This window comes from Colobus angolensis, unplaced genomic scaffold, assembly GCF_000951035.1.
Source record: "Colobus angolensis palliatus isolate OR3802 unplaced genomic scaffold, Cang.pa_1.0 Scaffold48, whole genome shotgun sequence".
Lineage (NCBI taxonomy): Eukaryota > Metazoa > Chordata > Mammalia > Primates > Cercopithecidae > Colobus > Colobus angolensis.
Window position 1 is genome coordinate 4,628,062 of NW_012118265.1, and position 21,829 is coordinate 4,649,890.

At 38.5% G+C, this 21,829-nt stretch overlaps 1 protein-coding gene across 1 annotated transcript in view; it reads left to right on the top strand.

Moving 5' to 3' along the window:
- The window catches only part of MED12L (mediator complex subunit 12-like), a 353,697-nt gene that overhangs the window by 48,506 nt on the left and 283,362 nt on the right, over positions 1-21,829 (top strand). The window contains exons 5-6 of the mRNA XM_011958966.1: positions 18,511-18,680; positions 21,035-21,145. Coding sequence (XP_011814356.1) covers positions 18,511-18,680; positions 21,035-21,145 — 281 coding nt within the window. The remainder of the gene's footprint in view (positions 1-18,510; positions 18,681-21,034; positions 21,146-21,829) is intronic.

Below are 21,829 nucleotides of genomic sequence, written 5' to 3' on the forward strand. Positions count from 1 at the left end.
CTGGAGTGCAATGGTGTGATCTTGGCTCACACCAACCTCTGCCTCTTGGGTTCAAGCAATTCTCCTGCCTCAGCCTCCTGAGTAGCTGGGATTACAGGCACCTGCCATCATGCTCGCCTAATTTTTGTAGAGACAGGGTTTCACCATGTTGGCCAGGCTGGTCTTGAACTCCTGACCTCAGGTGATCTGGCCATGTTGGCCTCCCAAAGTGCTGGGATTACAGGCGTGAGCTACCGCACCTGGCCTGATAGTACTTTTTAAGAATGAAATGAATCAATAGCTTTAAAGTGTTTAGAACAGTGACTGGCACACAGTAAATATAGACCATTGAAAATATGCTACAACTGCTACTTAGAGCTGCTCTTACCAGCCAGTATTTATTGATTATCCTGTGTTACTCTGTTGGGAACTTCGCAGACTTTATCTGTAACCTTGCAATGTAGGTTTTATTGTTCCATTTTGTGTATGAGGGACCTGAGTCTCAGAGAAGTTAAGTAACTTGCTGGCCTAGATGGAGCTGGATCCCTGCCCAGGCCCCTGCCACTAGAGTGCCTGCTTCTCACTCCTTGCTGTGAAATGATAGCTGCTGGTGTCCTTTGTGTGTTGTGGGTCTGGGCCACTGGAGGCAACAAGCATCTCTAGGAGAAAAGATGCTGGCAAGAAGCAGGCTACAGGACTGGTGGCTCTGAGCAGCATCTGAGGAGTCAGAACTCTTGTTCTCATGGGTGCTATGGGGAACAGGAGGAGCAAAGCAAAGTCCAGGGTGCCATGGAAACTAGCGAAAGAAATATGAAACTGCTTGCAAGATGAGCAGCCTTAATTCTGCCTAGGAATTTTTGGGTATTCAATATGGTGAAAAGTGACAAGACATATCATGCGCATGAGGTCTTTTTTGGGGGAACAGATAGATTCAAAGAAGCTTAAAATGCTTCGTGGTTAAACTGCCTGGGGCACTGCTCTGTTTACCCCTAGTCATTTCCTCTGTACCACCTGAGGTTTTGTGGGGATTTGAGTCAGATGAGAGACTTTTCTTGGTTGACTATACTCTTGTAACCACTATCCTTATCACTCCCAAAATACAAAGAATAAACAGCCACCCTTCCTTCACAGTGGGTAATTAATTTGTGACATATTCACTGAGCCATTTGGACTGCAAAAATAAGTCCTGCTAAACTCATAATTGACAGTCTGGTTTCTTATCTAAGCCTACCAGCTTACTTGCAGTTTGGGTCTGTGAAGACACTGCATACTAACTTTTTTGATTCCAGGGACAAGTTTTTAGTTTTGTCAAGATTGCCTCCACATTTTCACAGTGTTCCTTCTATCTCATTTGTCATAAAGGAGATATCTGCCTTGTTTATGCTGAAAGTAATCCTGAAGATTGGACAGAAGTGCTTGTATAAGCTTAGTTTAAATTCACACTCTGCTTAGGCATGAAAAATAGGTTTTAACTGGTGAGGTAACTCTGGCTATCTGGTAAAAACCATTCTCCAGTAGAAGGAATGGGGCTGTTGGGGGTGACACTTTGGTACCTGCAGCTATTCCATTCCTTAATAATCTTTTACCTAAAAGTTTTAACATCTGTTGATGAACTGAGCCTGGAATAGTTATTTCTTTGGGAATGGCAAGATGTAGGCATTCTTCTGTAAATGAGGGCCGCTTTCTCCCATGTGATAAATTACAGTTCTTTCCAAAAAAGTCAGAATAAATGCTAAATTCTTTTCCTTTGATTTCAATTTTTGGAGTAGAAATTGTAGTTGTACTTCCACAGTGTTGAAAAATGTTTCTCTATTTTTTTATTTATTAAAAAAGTTTAGGCTGGGCATGGTGGCTCATGCCTATAATCCCAGCACTTTGGGAGGCCGAGGTGGGCAGATCATGAGGTCAGGAGATTGAGACCATCCTGGCTAACATGGTGAAACCCCGTCTCTACTAAAAGTACAAAAAATTAGCTGGGTGTGGTGGCGTGTGCCTGTAATCCCAGCTACTCAGGAGGCTGAGACAGGAGAATCGCTTGAACCTGGGAGGCGGAGGTTGCATTGAGCTGAGGTGGCACCACTGCACTCCAGCCTGGTAACAGAGCTAGATTCCATCTCAAAAAAAAAAAGAAAAAGAAAGTTTATTTTTGGTCATTGTTATGGGCTCATGGAGTTTTATTTATTCTATATTTTATAACCAAGCACACTCTGGTTAAATTTCATGTTAAAATTGTCCCAAAATTGTCCAGAGACCCTTCCAACTCTTTTGTATCCTTTTGACATGACACTGTTTGTCATGGGACATCTCTTTGCTTTCTGGAACCGAAAGATGTCCCAGGCTCTTGTAATTTTCCTGCCTCAGATCTACAAAGAGCCTTTCATCTAAAGAACTCTGCTTCTTTCTAGTGGGGAATGGTATTTAGAAATCAAGATCTGGGTGCGAAAGGTGCTCATTGCTACTGGGATGTTGTGTCTAGGTCCCATCAGTGGGTAGATGGATGGAGACACACACATCTGTGTGTGTGTGCATATATGTGGGGGTTTTCCTATTTCCAGGTTATCTTTAGCATTTTCTATTTGACATGAAAGAATTTTTATTTCTTCAATTTTATGTTTATTTCATTTCTATTAGATGAACAATCAAATGATTTCTAGTAAATGAACATGGTTATTTACCTGCTTTATCTTGCTACAAACATATTGGCTTGAGAATTACAATCTGATACGTTAAAAGTATGTGAAATTTAATTTTTTTGAGCTTTAGACTGTGTTTCACTTAAAATCATTCTCTCTGTGGTAAGGTACACTGTTTCAGTTTGTTTTCCATTTTAGGGTTTGATTTTTTTTCCCTTATGAACTAATTTTGTATTTTGAATATGTAATACCTTGACATACTCAAGAGTCAAAGCCTATATTAATTTATGCAGAAGTTTTGCTTCTATCTCCATCTTTTCACACAATTCCCTTTATCCCATCTTCAGTTGTAACCATTTCTTACTAGTTTTCAATCTTCCAGTGTTTATTTTTGCAAAAATATGCAATACTTATATCTTCCTATTTCTTCTTTCTCCTTACATAGTAGTTAGCATACTATATATACTGTTGGATACCTTGCCTTTTTTTTTTTTTTTTAAACTTAACAATATCCTAGAGATTACTTGATATTCTCTGTTCCTTTTTGTGGCCTCTTAGTCCTTCATTGTGTGGATGTACCACAGTTTGGCCAGTCCCTTGTTTTTATTTCAAAAATGTTAGAAAACTTTTTAGATTTACAGAGAAATTGAGAAGATAGTACAGAGTTCCCATGCATTCTCCTCACCCTTGCAGTTTCTCCCATTATTTTTTGCATTAATATGATACATTTATTACAATTAATGAACTAACATTGATTATTATAAAAGTCAACCTATACTTGATTTGGATTTCCTTAGTTTTAACCTAATGACCCTTTTCCATTTCAGGATCTTATTGAGGATATTACATTACATTTAGTTCTTATATCTCCCTAGGCTTCTCTTGACTGTGACATTTTCTCAGTTTCAGTCATTTTTAACAGTTTTGAGGAGTACTAGTGAGGTATATTGTAGGGTATCTTCTGTTGGAATTTGCCTGATGTTTTTTCTTATGGTTAGACCAGGGTTACAGAAGTCAAGTGCCCTTTTCATCATGTTACATCAAGAGTGCATGCTATCACCATGACTTATGACTGTTGATGTTAACCTTGATCACCTGGCTGAGGTAGCACTTACCAGGTTTTACAGTGTAAAGTTATTTCCCTCCCATCCCTTTCCACACTTTACTCTTTGGAAGGAAGTCAATATGAACAGTACACACTTAAGAAGTGGGGAGTTAGCCATCCCCCTCCTTGAGGACAGAGTATCTACTTAAAGTATTTGAAATTCTTCTGCATGGGAGATTTGTCTCTTATCTACCCACCTACCTACCTACCTACTATCCATTCATTCATTCATTAATGTGTGTATATATTCAAGCATTTCTATCAGTATTGATTCATAGATGTTTACTTCATCTTTTGATTTATAATACTCTATTTTGTTCCCTCTTTGTCCATTGAGAGCTCTTTGAGCTGTGTCCTGTGTCTATTTGACACACCCATCTTAGTTTGCTTTTGTTTTTGTTTTTCTGAGTACTTTCTTATTTTCTGGCACTAGAAGATGCATTCCATGTTCATTGTGTATATTTTCTGCTCCAATCCTATAATGAGCCATTTCTCCAAGGAGCCCTGGTTCTCTTTAAAGGAGAATGGTATTAGAAACGAAGAGTTGAGCACAAAGAGTGCTTATTGCTACTTGGGGTATCATTGCTCCTAGGCCCTCTCAGTTGACAGATTAAGGAGAGGCATGTGTGTGGACTAACTCAAGTATGTATGTATATTTATAAATATTTCTATATGTGATTGTGTGAATCTCTTGAGCTAAACATGAATTCTTATTGATGCCTGGTAAATGCGTTTTTCCATTTTGTTAGATTCTGCCAAGTTTTCCTTCATAGTATAAACATGGACTAGACCTACTCAAGTTGTGAGAGGAGAATATTGGCCGGACAGGCATAGGAGAAATATGTAAGCAAGGTCTTGATGAGAGGTGAAAGAGAACTGAATGTTCATCATCTTCCATAGTAGGAAGCCAGTGGGTAATGCTTACAATCAAGAAGTAGGACTGTAAGCATGTTATTAGAGGTAGAGGTAAATAAAATAAACACAACAGATGAAAGATGTGAAAATAATTGCTTTTGGAGAATAAGTGAGGAGTTTATGTACAATAAGCTGCTGTGTTCACAATAAATCATATAGAACTATTAGACTCTTTAAGACATGTACCAGAGGAGCTTTCATATGAATAAAAGTTAACTAAGCCTAATCGCAGTCCCAAATTATTACTGCCTATTTTTTGTTGCCATTGGAACTTTTCCTGGAAGATATCTTGCTGTGAGAACGTTTTATGAAAACGATTTGGAGGAAGTTTAAGGAATGCCATCTTACCCAGTAGCATTACAATTTTAGTTATTCTTAGATAAATTACAAGAGGTTACTTTTCTCTAAGCTGACTACTTGCTTCTTGGGACCTTAACTTAAATGAAGTAGACGTTCTTTGTAAAAATTGGAAGACTTTTAATATTTTTCCAGGTATGTAGCTTTTCAGTTAATTGAATATGCAAATTTTCCCTATTTACAGACCCATTATTAACCTAAAATAACATCAAATTTACCATCGTAACCAACAATAAGTGCTTGGTACAGCAGTATTAACTAAATGCACATTGTTGTACAACTGATTTGTAGAACTTTTTCCTCTTGCAAAACTGAAACTGCCCATTGAACAACTCCCCTTTCTCCCCCTCCAGCAGCCTCTGGCTACCACCATCATACTTTGCTGATTTACAAAAACTTTAAAAATTTCTAATCAAGTTTAATATGCTACACTGTAACTCTATGCCCGATTGTTGCCCTGTGGAAACATTTCAGCTTTTCCAAAGTAAAACTGTTATACCCTCTTTCAAGTTAGAATGCTGGTGTGTGGTGGTGGTGGTGGTTGTGTATTTATGTTTAATTAATTTTTTGATCAAATCAAAGAAAATGTCTGCTCATGACAGTTTTTGAATTTCTTTTTTTTTGAGACGGATTCTCGCTGTATCGCCCAGGCTGAAGTGCAATGGCTTGGTCTTGGTTTATTGCAACCTCTGCCTCCTGGGTTCAAGTCATTCTCCTGCCTCAGCTTCCCGAGTAGCTGGGATTACAGGTGTGTACCTCCACACCTGGCTAATTTCTTTTTGCATTTTCACTACAGACGGGGTTTCACTATATTGGCCAGGCTGGTCTCAAAATCCTGAGCTCGTGATCTACCTGCCTCGACGTCCCAGAGTGCTGGGATTACAAGCATGAGCCACCGGGCCCAGCCAGGGTTTTTGAATTTCTTAGAGAAATGCATTGAAAGAAATTAATATGTTTCACTTGAATAAGGAGTGGTTTAGTTTAAAAAAGGTTTATCAAGAGTCTATGCATTGGGGTAGATGCTGTGAAGATTTTTAACCAAATGGGGTTTGTGCTGTCTGTCTTTAAGGGGATACCGTCTTTTTGTGGTTACAAGATACACACCTAAAACGGAGCGTAATACTATCTAATTACCTGTAATCATATAGGAAATAATGGGTCAACTGGAAAAGTTAGGAAAAGTTTTCTGTAGTAGTAAAATATGAGCTATGCCTTAAATAAATCTAGCCTTTAAGTAAGAATTGGGATTTTTACTTTTTTTTTTTTTTTTTTTGCATCTTAAGTAGTTGTTGGTTCTTCAGTTATCTTCCATCTTCCTCTTTGGCAATTTATGAGCAAATGAGTTAAGTTTATAGTTCTGCTCTAGATAGTATATTTGCTGCAGTCTTTACTACTGTCATTTCTTCTGGTCTTGTCACTTTGGGTGAATGGTCTAGTCCCACATTTCCTGTTAAGTCAGCAGTTTTTTCTAGTCAGTCCTAATAAATGTTCACTCCTACTTGAATTAGTCATCTTCTATGATAAAATGTTAATAAGAACCTTGATTTAATTGGTAAATCGTGGTTCCCTACCCTCTTTATGGCTATTGGTACATATGTGCCTGTCTAATATTTGGAAGATAGTATACTACAGAAATAAGATTGTTCAAAGTTTTGGCAATTTACAGACTGGTATCATAGCTTCTCATTTGGGCCAGTTTTCTTGAAAATTCTCTAAGGTAGCTGAGTGCCTCTATTTCACAAATGAGGGGAGAAAGTTCATGGAAAGTGGAAGAATGGGGAATTCTATCCTAGACTTCTGTTTCCGGGTCCTGTTTGATTTACAGAATTCACATGCTGCTCACATCGAATGAAGATCAACTGTGTGAAGCTGGGTGGGAGACGGGTGTTTGCTTAAGGTATGAAGAATGCTTCCTTTTGCTCAGTGTTTAATGAGTTTTAATTTGTTGGGCATCTCGCAGACCTGTTGCTTAAAGCATAAACAAGAGAATTTTAAGAAAAGACAACTTCTTGTATGAGCTAAAATTTCTAATAGGCAATATTACAAAATGTGGTCCAAAACACAAGATGTTCAGAAAGGGATAGTGAAGTCTCCTTTCTACCATATTGTCTTCAGACCCCCACCTCCATCCCAGACCCCTCCTTACATAGTTTAGAAGCAATAATTGTTACCACTTTCATGCATATCCTCTGAGATATATTTTATGTATTTTTAAGTGTAGATTTTGTGTATTTTTTAATAGTCCTTTGAAAAATTGATGCTTGCTCCATACTGTGCATACAATGGCTTTGTTTTTTAAACGGCTCTCAGCTAACCTTTTAATGACTTATTTATAAAAGCTAAGTTCTTTATTTTTGCAATTTGCACTGGAATGTTAATTCCATGATAAATAGAAAACTTTTTTTTTTTAATTAAAAAGAAGTACATTAGGTTTCAAAGTCATTTTCCAAATGTGTATAAACTTCCAAGTAAGATCCCTAGAATAACATGGCTCTAAAACCTGATTCAAATCTGTTATTTTCAAGAAATTCATAGGATATGGCAGGTAGAAAACAGTTAAGGGTCAATAAATTATAGTTGGAATGTCTTTGTGAATCTAACACAGCTAAAGCAAATAGCTTTAATTAAATGAATATAACATGCATCATTCTTCAGTCTCCAGAAAAATCACACAGGAGTGAGTGAGTTCCAGAGCAGGGAATGAGAGGGATGCCGGGGTGGGTCTGGCTACTCTGGGTACTGTGTAAGCATTTTTGCTGTATTTTAGAGCTTTTTGCTCTAAGGTTATTTTACACAGTCATCTGGCAATATGATGTCTGTCATATTTGTATTTGTGTTCTAATGAAAGGCTCTTAGCTGTTTCAAGCTTGGTCAGAAATAGAAACTTTTACAGTAACTGCATTTAGGACCTAAATAGTAAGCACAATGCCACTTTGACTATTGAAACGTTACTCTAACCACAACTGATCATGGAATTAAATTCCAATGCAAAGTGCAAAAAGAAAATGTAGTTTGTTTATTTTTGCCCCTCAGATGATTGGGTGCTTCCTCCCACGGCCTCTGCAGCAGAAGCTGGGAGAGGAGTGAGGGTCGTGAAATGTCTGATGTAATTAATAATTTAAGTAACTTCTGTGTCTTCAGAGTGGGGCTAGCAGCAAGTGTCTTTCACCAGTGCTGGTCCTCCATTTTTCTTTTGCTCCCTTTCCCCTGAATCTTCAGGAGGGTGGGTGCCTTCCCCATGTCTCCTCTTCTCCCTTCTGGAGCATTGTTCCCCAAGACCTGGCCAGAGGAGTGCACAGAGGCGTGTTCTCTACACGGAAGCAAAGTGGTGGTCTGTCTGTCTTGCTAGAAGACAAGCCTGTCATCTTCCTGTCCCGGCGCAGTAAAACTCATGGCTTGGTGTCACATGTAGAAGGCTGTGGGGACATGTCCTAAGTGGTTAATTAAGTGCACCGATTTAATATTTGTAGAAGTGCTGTCCCTATTGTTCCCTACGATAGGAATATTTCACCAAAGCCAAGGCTGTTGCTTGCTCAGGTATATATAGAAATCTGAAAAGATGAGAGAAATTTACCATGCGATAATTACAACATTAATTTCAGACAGCTATCTCATGCCCTGGAGAAGGAGCTGAGCCTGTTGGTGGCAGATGTTCAGTGTGTCCCTCTGTTAGAAGGAAGCCCCTGAAGCTGTAGCTGTGGGGGAAGCTGGTGGTGTGACTGATGTGTCGAATAAGTAATTCTTGTTCTAAGGGCTAAAATTGGATTCTGTGGTTGCCACACGCCTTAGCTTGAGATGCATGTACAGGGTTGATAGGGAAAAAGGACACTGGGGAAAAAAAAATCCCTAAATGCAACAGTTAGCAAGTTTGCATTAAAATGGAAATGAGAATTGGAGACCTGTCAGCAAAAGGAAGAATCCAAGAAAGGTGTCCAGTATGGTTCTCCTCAGCTATCAGATATAGCCCAGCACCCTCACAGGAAGAAAGACGCAGTCGGGAGTTTCTACGCAATCTTGCAATACAAGACTTTTGTGCTCTTGTCAGACCCTCCCTTGTTGACCCCTCTTCCCTATTTTCTATCCTTGCCAGAGGCCTCGGCCCCCTGTTTTTTAACTTGGCCACCCTGGTCTCTTTTCTTCTGAAATCTTTAAGCATTGACTACCTGACACACAACTGGTAAGTATTTAAATATTGCCTTATAACGGCCTTGTCTTTCCTGAGGTACTGCTGCCCTTCCTCGGCTGTGTTATTCACTCCTTAGGCAGAGGGCTCTTTACTCACCATGGCTGGTCATATCTTCACCTCTTCACCTCTGTCTTCAGGCTTCCTTCTCTATCCCCTCCACCTGTCCCAGGAATGTCCCGGAGGAACAGTCCTGTCAGTCTCCCTTAGCAACCTATTCACTGCCCACCCCGACATACCTGCATCATACAAACCTATGTGCAGCAGTTGTCCTTACCTGTCTTCCTCCAGTCTTGGTTGGAGAGATGCTACTTTCACCTAATAAAGAAGAAGTTTCATTAAAACAAGTTGAGGAAATAACAAACTGCACCCAGCCCTGCCACCCCTCCCCAGCTGTTCTCTGTAATTCCACATCTTCATCGATGGCACCAGGACCACCCATTCGGAAATGTGTTAGCTGCTTTTTCTCTTTCCTTCATCTCCGTGTTAGGGTGTTTCCTCTTCTGCCTCACAAAGGTGTTGCACCTGCCTCTTTGTTCCCTGCTGCAGTCACCTCCCTGATGGAGTTGGCAGCCTCCCTTCAAGGGTTTCCCCTACAACTTCCTGAGAAATAGTGTTAATTTACATATCTGATCTTGCCGTTGCTGTGTTTAAAATCTTTCAGTTACCCATTTGTGATAAAAAACCAAACTGCATAGCTTGCCACTGCCTGGGTCAGAGTCATTCGGGCTGCTGATTTAAAAAAGCAGATTTCTGGACCCCACTCTAGACCTCTGGAGTTGAAATCCCTGGAGTTGGAAATAAACCTGTGCGTTGAACCAGCACCCTCTGGTGACCATTTTGTGCACTAGCGTTTGAGCATCTCTGGCCTCTAGGGACCTTCCTAAGCTTCACTGGTGGCTCCCTCTGCCTTCCTGCTGTCTGCATTGCCTGAAATGTCACACGCTGCGATTTCGGTACGTGGAACTCCTTTGTACCTTCCCCAATATTTGGATGAAATGCCCCCTTGCTTTCTTTTCTGTGTCGCAGGGTACACTGGAGCACTTACCTTGTTGCTGTCTACTTCTGTGTCATGTACGCCTCAGGCAGGGCCACTTTCTTCACTTTGTAGCCTCATATCCCAGTAGAGGGCCATGGTGGCCATTTTAGTGTTTGCTGCTACGTATTGATGGGTTTTATTTTATTTGATTTTGAGCTGCCTGCTTGATTCCCTAAGTAATAGTACTTTGCATGGTGTCATTGCACAATAAATAAAACCAGAGAGAAATGGCTGGTTTAAAATAACATAGTAAAATGAGTCATCCAGACAAAAACAGATACTCTATATCTGTCCTCAGTGTTCTACAGGTAATTCTGTTAGAGGAAAACTTTTTAAAAGCAAAAATGTATTTCAGTAATGTATCACACTGTGTCATTTTCACTGTGTACCAACAGCCCATCCCCACCCCTCCTCCTTTTCTCTCTTTTCCTGCTCTCCAGTCAGAGAACCTGATTTAACTATTTGATCATTCAGCAGAACCCAGCAGTCTGGCCAGTAGTCTGACTCTGCTGGTCTCGTGGTACTGAGGCAGCAGTTTTCATTTGGGCTATTTATCCAGGCGGCCAATCAGTGCACTGACTACTTTTCATTACCCAAGTGAACAGTGGCTGAGTAGGGGATTTTGGATTTTCTGTGGCTCATTTTATAGCGTACAACTGATTAACTTTTTAAACCCTTTTGTTATGGGACATCAAACGTGCAAATATAGAAGTATGTAATAACACCCATTTACTCTTCACCCAGCTTTAACCATTAACAACTCACAGTCACTCTTGTTTCTACCCCTTATCCTTCCTGTCTCCCCTACCTGTGAAATTATATCATTTCGTAGTGGATTACTTTTTATCAGTATGGAATAATCTTTTCTTTTACTTCATGAAGAAACTATCTTTTACTTCATTTTATTGGTAGTTAAATATTTCATGAAAACATTTTAAATATTTTAATATTAAAAACAGCTTTATTGATATAATTGACATACTATAAAATTCATTTGAAGTCTACAGTCAGTGTTTTTTAGCATGTTCACAGAGTTGTGAAGCTATTACCACATTTTAGAACATTTTCACCACCCCTAAAAAACCCCATGCCCATGAGCAGTCACTCCCCATTTCCCTTCAGTAGCTGCGGGCAACCACTAACCTACTTTCTCTGTAGATTGCCTTTTCTGGACATTTTATATAAATGGAATTATACAATATGTGGTCCCTTGAAACTGGCTTATTTCAGTTAGTGTATGTTTTCCTGATACATCCATGTGGTCGCACGTTTCAGTACTTCATTCTCTCTTAGGGCCGAATGGTATTCCATTGTATGCATACGCCACATTTTATTTATCTGGGTATCAGTTGATGAATATTGGATTGTTTTTGGTTATAATGAACATCCTGCTATGAACATTTTTTTTTTAAGGTATTTATGTGGACATGTGTCATTTCTCTTAGATATGTAGGCTAGTTCTCCTGGGTATGTATAACTTACTGGGTTATGTGATGACATTATATTTAACCTTCTGTGGAACTATTCTACTGTTTTCCACATATTACATTTATCATTTTACATTCTCACGAGGAACACCTGAGGATTTCGGTTTCTCTGCATCCTTGTCAATACTTGTTATTATCAGTCTTTTTATTATAGCAGTCCTAGCGGTATTTCGTTGTGGTTTTGATTTGCATTTGTCTAGTGGCTAATGATGTTGACCATCTTAAATGTGCTTATTGGCCATTTGTTTATTATCTTTGGAGAAATATCTGTTCAGATCCTTTGCCTGTTTTTTAACTGGGTTGTCTTTTAATTATTGAGTTCAATAGTTCATCTTGTGTTCTAGATCCAACTCCCTTATATATGATTTGAAAATATTCTCTCTCAGTTGGTGTGTTATCTTTTTGCCCTGTTAATGGTATCTTTGACCAAAAAAGTATTTTAGCAACAGAAAATATAAGAAAAATGGTGGAAAATCTTTCAGCCATTCTTATTGAGGGTTCAGTAGTGATGTATATAATAGCTGACATGTACTGAAATTTTCGGTTTCGTATTTTTTCCTCATTTGGTCTGCACCAACGTCAGGCTGGTTAAACTCTATGTTCTGCAGCTTTGAGAAGCAGGCTGTTTCCACTCAGAAGGGGGTACTATTGTAGTCATATAGCCTAAAGAAGAATTTCCAAGGAAATGAGTTTCTCCATTGAGGAGTTCATCACCTCTGGCTTAAAAGTCCTGTGTGAGGCGGATCACCTTAAAGATTTGCTCCTTAGTCTCTGGACTTGGATGGAGTTTTAAAAAAACAGTCTCTGTTGCATTTCATTTCACATAATGAGTTCCTACTGGCTTTGATGATGAAAAAGGAAGTAGCTAGGAAAATGAACCTTTAAAGTTAAAGTTTTTTCATATATGGTTATATAAAAACCCATACATACACATACATTTACAAGGAAATTTATTGAAAAAGAATGGAAAGTCCATTATTTGCCTGGCCCATTTATAGCCATTGATTAACAGGTGCTTCTATTTAGCTATATTAGAGACAGTGTATTAGAGAAGGAATTTGGCCTTTTCGCTATTGTCGTGTCTGAAACCTTTTAGGTATGCAGTGGTGAGTTTAAACTACAAAAGAAAGAAGTTTGTATCAAGAAATGAGAGACAGAATAATTGGGAAGGAACTTGATTTGGTAGTTATTTTGGGAGGACCTTAGGGTGTATTGATTGAAATCAGTACTTAGGTGTTGTCTACGTGTAAGGTGTAGTTTTATGGGGATGGAGGATGGAGGAAATTGTAGTATGTCAGAGATGGGGAACAAAGCCCTGCTAGGTGATGAAGTGGTGTTCAGAGACTAGAGGAACCTAAATGTTAGAATACAGGCTAGTAGAGAAGGTACAGACATTCTTCAGAGATATTATGGGTTCAGTTCCAGACTGCTACAATTAAAGTGAATCACACGAATATTTTGGTTTCATAGTGCATATAAAAGTTATGTTTACACTGTATTATAGTCCATGAAGTGTGCAATAGCATATGTCAAAAAAAGTAACATCTTAATTAAGGAATACTTCATCCCTGAAAATGCTGACAGTCATCTGAGCCTTCACTGAGTTGTAACCTTTTGACTAGCAGAAGATCTTGCCTCGGTGTTGATGGCTGCTGACTGATCTAGGTGGTGACTGCTGGAGGTTGGGGTGGATGAAGCAATTTAAGTCTTAAAGGAAGACAGTAATAAAGTTTGCCACATTCATTGACTCTTCATTTTATGAAAGAATTCTATGTAGCTTGTGATGCTGTTTGGTAACATTTTACAAAATTGGAGTCAGTCCTCTCAAACCCTGCTACTGTTTTATCAACAAAGTTTATGGAATATTCCAAATCCTTTGTTGTCATTTCAACAGTGTTCACAGCATCTTCACCAGGAGTAGATTCCATCTAAAGAAACCACTGTTTGCTCATTTATAAGAGGCAACTCTTCATGCTTAGTTTTACTGTGAGGTTGCAGCAATTCAGTCCCATCTTCAAGCTCCACTTCTAATTGCAGTTCTCTTGCTGTTTCCACATCTGTTGCTATCTCCTCCACTGAAATCTTAAACCTCTCAAACTCATCCATGAAGGTTAGAATCAACTTCTTATAAACTCCTATGGAAGTCAGTATTTGACCCCCCCGACACTTGAATCACAAGTATTCTTAATGGCATCTAGAATGGTGAATCCTTTCCAGAAGCTTTTCAGTTTACTGTGCCCAGATCCGTCAGAGGAATCACTGTCTACGGCAACTATGGTCTAATGAAATACATTTCTTAAATAATAATATTTGAAAGTCAAAATGACTTGATCACGGGCTACAGAATGGATGTTGTGTTAACAGGCATGAAAACAATATTAATCTCCTTGCACATCTCCATCAGAGCTCTTGGGTGAACAGGTGCATTGTCAGTGAACAGTCATGTTTTGAAAGGTAGCTCTGTTTTTCTGAGCAGTAGATCTCAAGAGTGGGCTTAAAAATATTCTGTAAGCCATGCTGTAAACAAATGTCCTGTCCTCCAGGCTTTGTTGTTTTATTTACAGAGAACAGACTGACTAGATTTAGCATAATTCTTAAAGCCGTAGGCTTTTCCAAATGGTGAATTAGCGTTGGCTTTAGGTTAGTCATCAGTCATATCAGTCCCTAACAAGAGCATCAGCCTGTCTTTTAAGGCCAGACCTTGACTTCTCTTTTCTAGCTATGAAAATCCTGGATGGCATCTTCTTCCAACAGAAGGCTGTTTTGTCTAACTTGAAAATCTGTTGTTCAGTGTAGTCACCTTCATCAGTGATCCCAGCTAGATATTCTGGATTATTTGCGGCCGCTTCTACATCAGCATTGCTGCTTCACCTTGTACTTTCATGTTGTGGCGATGGCTTCTTTCCTTAAACTTCACGTACTAGCTCCTGCTAGCTTCCAACTTATCTTCTACAGCTTCTTCTCTTAGTCTTCGTAGAATTGAAGAGAGTTGAGGCCTTGCCCTGGGTTAGGCTTTTGCCTAAAGGGCGTGTTGTGACTGGTTTGATCTTCTATTCAGACTGCTGAATCTTGCTCCCTATCAGCAATAAAGTTGTTTTGCTTTCTTATCATTTGTGTGACTGCTGAAGTAGCATTTTTTTTTTTTGAGACGGAGTCTCACTGTGTTGCCCAGGCTGGAGTGCAGTGGTGCAGTCTCGGCTCACTGCAAGCTCCACCTCCCAGGTTCATGCCATTCTCCTGCCTCAGCCTCCTGGGTAGCTGGGACTACAGGTGCCCACCACCACGCTGGCTAATTTTTTGTATTTTTAGTAGAGATGGTATTTCACCTGTTAGCTAGGATGGTCTCGATCTCCTGACCTTGTGATCCACCCGCCTTGGCCTCCCAAAGTGTTGGGATTACAGGTGTGAGCCACTGCACCCGGCATGAGGTAGCATTTTTAATTTCCTTTGAGATCCTTTCCTTTGCATCCACAAGTTGGCTGACTGTTTGGCATAAGAGACCTTACTTCTGGCCTGTCTTAGCTTTTAATATGCCTTCCTCACTGAGCTTAATAATTTCTACCTTTTGATTTACAGTGAGATGTGTGACTCTTCCTTTCACTTGAACACTTAAAAGCCATTGTAGGTTCATTCATTGGCCTAATTTCAATATTGTATCTCAGGAAATAGGGAGGCCTGCAGTGGCGTGGCGGGTGGGAAGAGAGATATGGGACAGAGACAGGTTGATGGAACAGCCAGAACACACACAACATTTATCCATTAAGTTGGCTGTCTTATATGGGAATGGCTTGTGGCACCTCAAGAAGTTTACAATAGTCACTCAAAGATCACTGATTACATATCACCATAACAGACATAATAATAACTGAAAAGTTTTGAGACGCTGTCTCCAAAAAAAAAAGACCTTCAGTGGAGCCACAATTCTTAATGAATGAAGGCCAAACTCCTTAGCTAGGAATTGAAATCATTTCAAACACTATCTACCATTTCTCACCATGCTAGCTCCAGTTGCTTTATCTCTCATGTTTACAGTGCTTTATCCATCTAAAGTACAGGCATACTTCATTTTATTGCACTTTGCCTTACTAGGCTTTGTAAATACTGCATTTTTCAAGAAATTGAAGGCTTGTGGCATCATTTTCCCAACAACATATGTTCACATATGACTGTGTGTTACATTTTGGTAATTCTGTCAATGTTTCAGTATAATCTGTATCCATTTCTGTTTTCTTTCTTTCCTTTTTTTTTTTGAGACGGAGTCTCGCTCTGTTGCCCAGGCTGGAGTGAAGTAGAGTGATCTTGGCTCACTGCAACCTCTGCCTCCCAGCTTCAAGTGATTCTGCTGCCTCAGCCTCCTGAGTAGCTGGGATTGCAGGCACCCACCACCACGTCTGACTAAGTTTTATATTTTTAGTAGAGATGGGGTTTCGCCATATTGGCCAGGCTGGTCTTGAACTCCTGACCTCAGGTGATAGACCTGCCTCCGCCTCCCAAAGTGCTAGGGTTACAGGCGTGAGCTACCGTGCCCGGCCTTCTGTTTTCTTTTTATCACCTGAAACTGGGGCCTCACTCCAGACCAGTTAAGTTAGAAACTGATGGGGTGGGGCCTGAGGCACTGGTATTTGTTAAAAGTTCCCGTCACCATTCTGCTGTGCACTCAGGGATGAGAGTTGAGTTGAAAGTAGGCCCATCTGGCCACTGTCCGCTCATTGGTCTCCTTTCATTACCACTCCCTAGTTGTGAATAATTATAAACATTAATAATTATTGAGTACAGTACTAGTCACCGTGTGTTTTCTATTTTAAATTTCTAATTGCAGTTTTACTAATCCTTATCCACTTGACTATCTTATGTCCCAGAGTCCTATATTTATCTGACTGATATAACTTAAGTCAGTAAAATACACTTAAAGCACAGGGTTAAGAGGGCTTTATTTATGGACTCCCAAAAGGAGTTCAGATTGTGGAATATATTCAGCAACATTTTTAAAAAAAGATATCACATGTTTATAAAAACATTCATGCATACTTAGAGTAAAAAAGACAAAATATATATGAAAATATTTCATGATTATAGGTGATGGCATTACAGATGGTTTTTCTTTTCATGTCTGTAGTATAAATTTTCGATAATGAACATGTATTTCTCCTATATTTAAAAAAATCTTAAAAAGAAGATATACCCTAGACAAAATAGGGGAGTATGAATGTATGTGTTATTAATATTTTTAGCTCCTGAGGCTAAAATATTCAGTGGGGATATTGAGAATAGTACCATACTGAGAGTGAGTTAATAGCAAGGGTTGGCATACAAAAGCTAGGATTTGGATCCTTGTTATTTTTGTTTTTGCTTATTATAGCTAAGCTAAACTTGTCTCATCTGATGGTTGGTGTTTTGTTTTGTTGAACAAGCGAGTGTCATGAGACTGTTAATCCATAACAGGGCAGAAGAACATGATGACATAGATAGTTTACTGTTTTTAATGCCAATGGACTAACTTTAATATCTGTTATCGGTGCTTTCAGAAAAACTATTAAACTAGGAACAGAATGTCGACCTAGTATCTGTTCATCTTTTCACATTGGCTTGTTACCGAAGTTTAACAACTCCAGTGTGCATTTGAATTTTAATTTTAAATAAGACACAATTAAAATAAGTGGTTTAGATGAAAACTTAACAGTAGTTATCTGTGGGTTCTGTTAAATAATTTTAAGGGTATTTAAAAAGTAAAAACAAAACACTCAATGACTAGCAGATGTTTAGTTTCTCCTCTTTCGAAATGTCAAAATAGGAGGTAGGAGAACCTATTGCCAAATAATGGGAAAACAGCATTGTGTGGTAATGTTTCAGTAGGGTGTTTTCTTCTGAAATGCTGTTTTGCTAATCCTTGGGGAAATTTGGCTGTGAGCATTCAATTATTACATTTTTATCCACGGAATGGGCTAAAGTTGGCATCACATCCCTCATGGTTGCCAGAGGCAACACACTGATTTAATTTGTGCCCCGGTGGCAGACATTTTTGAATAATTTCAGTGATTTTTTTCCTGATGCTACTTTGGTTGTTTCCTTTCCAGTATCCCACTGATTGCTGCTCCCCACCCTCTCTGATTTCACCCTCCCTGAGTTTTGAGACACTTGGTGTTGGTTGAGGAGAGTAGAATAATTGAAGGTCCAGACGATTTTCCTGAGGGAAGCCATGCAGGTGTCCCTGACACATCCTGGGGCAATGCGGGTTGGAATGCTTTCATGGTCCAGCCCGCAGTGAATGAATGTCTGTCCTCTTAAAGACTGACAAAAACAAACACATCCTAATTAGACATATTTGAAATTCCATGTGGAGCCTGCAAAATGGATCTTAAGAGAGCTGCTTTTGTGGGATTTTGAATTCTTTTACTGTAGAATTTGAGATTCCTTGAGATCTCCCCTTCATGATTCTGTCCTGCTTTGCCTTTTGTTTTTTTTTGATATACTAACTGATGTTTAACAAGGAGGATCACTAGATGGACCTAATTCGAGAGTGAACATCTTTTCTCCTAGGTTAAGAGTCACAAAAGCACGAGGGTAGAGCTGCCTGTTTCTCCAAGAAGTGGCTGCGGCCACAGGGCAGGCCACCTCACACTAGTATGTGTTTTCTAAGGGCTTTGGGTGGGTATCCTTTTCTGAGCACGGCTTGTACAGGCACAAATCATTTTTAGGGAGCAGATGTTTGTTTTATCAGTACACCCTCTAGATAATCAGAAAGGGGAAGAAAACATGTAATTCTTCTACCCATTGTGTCTAGAAACTCACATTTTTCTTTTTTTAAAATGCAGAGTGGACACAGATATCTACCAGATATCTTCGAGAGCAGTTGGCCAAGATTTCTGACTTTTACCACATGGCCTCCAGCACGGGCGATGGCCCTGTCCCTGTGCCACCAGAGGTGGAACAAGCCATGAAGCAATGGGAATACAATGAAAAGCTAGCATTTCACATGTTCCAGGTAACCTTTCAAAGACATGAAGAGTTGTGTGCCATGCTTTTAATAAGATAGCAGATTCCTTATAGTTTGGTGTTCTGGGGTTAAATCCTATTTTTATATGAACCAGTACATTCAAAGAAAGCAGTCTGACATTTCTCACATCGAATTGTATTAAGGCTAACACATCTGCCCTGGGATGAGAGCTTGTTATATATATTGATCTCCAGCTTTCAATCATGTTAGCTCTTTTAGTGCTATTAATTACTTCGTAATTGCACTATTAAATGTAATCCTTCTAAACCTTTTATTTTGCAAAATTTGATATATTTATTCAAAAACACCTTTGTGCTGATGCCTTCTGTGGTAGCAGACCTCCTTTAGACCCAAGTTGTTCCAGAGAAAGGTCATCTTAATTCAGCTGCAGCTGAAAATACAAACAGAGCTGAGGGGAGGGGTAAGGGCATTTAGGAATGACTGAACTCTCATCCAGACGAGCTCCTGTAAATAATATTGACCAGAAGAGGGCGCTTGGGCTCATAATAAGGTAGAAGAGGTGACTTCAGTTCAAGTCTTAGCAGAGATTTTAGTACCTGTTACCTTGATTAGAGCGAGGGGACATGTGGTTTCTAAATTTTCCCTTTAGAATCTTTATTATAATTTTCAGGCTCTTCTTCTAAGAGGTCAACATAGGAAAAAATAAGGTCTTTTTGAGAAGTAATATTGTTAGTTTTTAAGTCAGTAAAAATAAATCCTAGTTCCATTTAGAAGAGGGACTACTTTAGTGCTGCGCTGAGCTTTTACGACTTTCACTGAGCTCAGAATTTAGTCTGCATGTTGGAAAAAGTATCTCTCAGCATGCTTAATAGTTTTGGAAGACTCATATATTAGGAATATTTAAATTAGAATTTTTTTTTTTTTTAAGAAAGCAGTTAGGTCCTAAAGGAATGAATATAATTGAAATAGTAATGTTAAATTTTAAATGTTCATTATATTTTAATTTGCCATATTCTGAAATGTGAAACAGACCCTAATTCATACACATGAAGACATATATATGCAGAAACAAGGGCATGGGTATATAAACAAAGCATCTACAGGATGGACTGTTGTTTATGAAGATTCTCTTTTTGTTTTTTTGAATCTTGAATTTACCATCTCTTATATCTTAATGGAAAATTCCATTTTGTCTCTTTTAAAAAAACATTTTAATTAATTTTTAAATTGACAAATGCAAACATATATATATATATATTTAGAGCTCACTTTATTGGTCTTAAAATTTTAAATTGCACTTTTTATGTGACTTTTTAACTATTTTTGACTCTAAACATTAAAAAAATTAGAAATTAGCAGGATGTCATGTCAATGTGGCCTCACTGTAAACTTTGAAATACTATAACTGTAATTTATCAGTGTAATATTTTCACGTGAATCCTTGATAACCATTGCAGTGGAACACTGGTAACATGTAACAGTTGCTAGGAACAAAGTAAGATTTCGTATGAACTACTAAGTTTGTTACTGGAATGGCCATAAAAGTATGTGTCTTTCCCAGAAAACAGTTTTTTATTTCTTTTTCATTTTTTTTCATTCTGTGAATCATCATACAAAACTATAATAGGATATTAAATCTATATGTGCATAGAATGTCATAAAATAATGTGTGTATCTAGGGATGTGTATATGTATATGAGGGCAAGAGACAAAAGATGTTTGTAGTGCTTGTATCAAGATTAGTGGTCTCAGTAGGAGCTGTGTCACCCCTGTGGGGCATTTTTGGAAATTGTAGGGGATATTATTGTTTTTTTATTGTAGTTGTGTTGAAATGTTTATACATTATTTTATCATAAGCTCCTTTCATTTCTGTATATCAGGTCATTGATTTTTAAGGCTGTATTTTATAGATAGGTGATAGTATCTGAAACTAATTTTGGGATAGTGAGAGAAGCTATTAAGGGGACATTGGGTCTGATGGGAATTTTACACTTTTGTTAAGATGGTGGCACAAGCAGTGCATATCTTCTTTATAATTATCACTATTATCCAAGTTTCCTTCTGTGAACATGAGTTCATACTCCCCCAAAATCTAGCCAGGAGCTTGACACAACACACCCTGAGGGTGTGAAAGCTTCTGAATTTTCTTCTTTTCTTGTTGGAATTAATTTTTCTCAATTCGGAGCAGATTTCTAAAATACAACAAAAAACTATACTAAACAGATGAGTTATTTGTTTGGTTTAGAATCTGGACTGTGAGCAATGAGACTATGTTTAACAACAACAGAAGCAGTAGTAAAATTAGACTTAAGAGTAAGAATGACGGTGGTTTTTTTTTTTTCTTTTACATTATTAATGTAATTTTTCTTTGTTCATTTAAGGAAGGAATGCTAGAAAAACACGAATATTTGACATGGATCCTGGATGTTTTAGAAAAGATCAGACCAATGGATGATGATCTTCTTAAACTCTTGCTACCACTAATGCTGCAGGTATAGTACATGTCCCCTTGAGGCACTTGTTTTTATGGCAAGAAATGAGTCTGATAAGAATGATTAGGTAAGTGGGGGAGGAAAAGGAAAAAAAGTCCTGTTGAAATGGAAGGAAAAAATGTCTTTGATGCTGTAACACATGAAGTGATAAAGGCTTCTAGTAAGTTTTAGCCATCATTTGTATTAACCATGTTCATAGTTTTTATCCATGTGTCCTAATATTTAAGTAATTTTACCCACATTGATTTCTCCCATCACTGAGCAAAGCAACCAACTTTTAAAATACTGTCTTCATATAATAACTCAAATTTCTGTGAAAACAAAACAAATCATCCCTTTTGAAGATAGAGGATCTTCTACATTCTTTTGACAAGTCTTTGAGACTCTTGGGGTAGGAAACTTTTTATTTTGATGATTAGTCTAAGATACGCTTAAATTTGACGTATCTAGATGAGGTTTATTTAAAAAAAATTCTTAGGTGATACATGTATTTGATAATTCAAGCAAGATGGAAGAATATCCAATGAACAGCACTTCTCCCCTTGCACTCTCATACCCTCCCCACGGACTATACCATAGGTTCCTGTGTCTCTCCCCTGAGATAGTCTGCACTTGCACTGTCCATTACAATAGCCACTAGCCAGATGTGGCTACTGAGCTCTTGAAATGTGACCAGTCCAAATT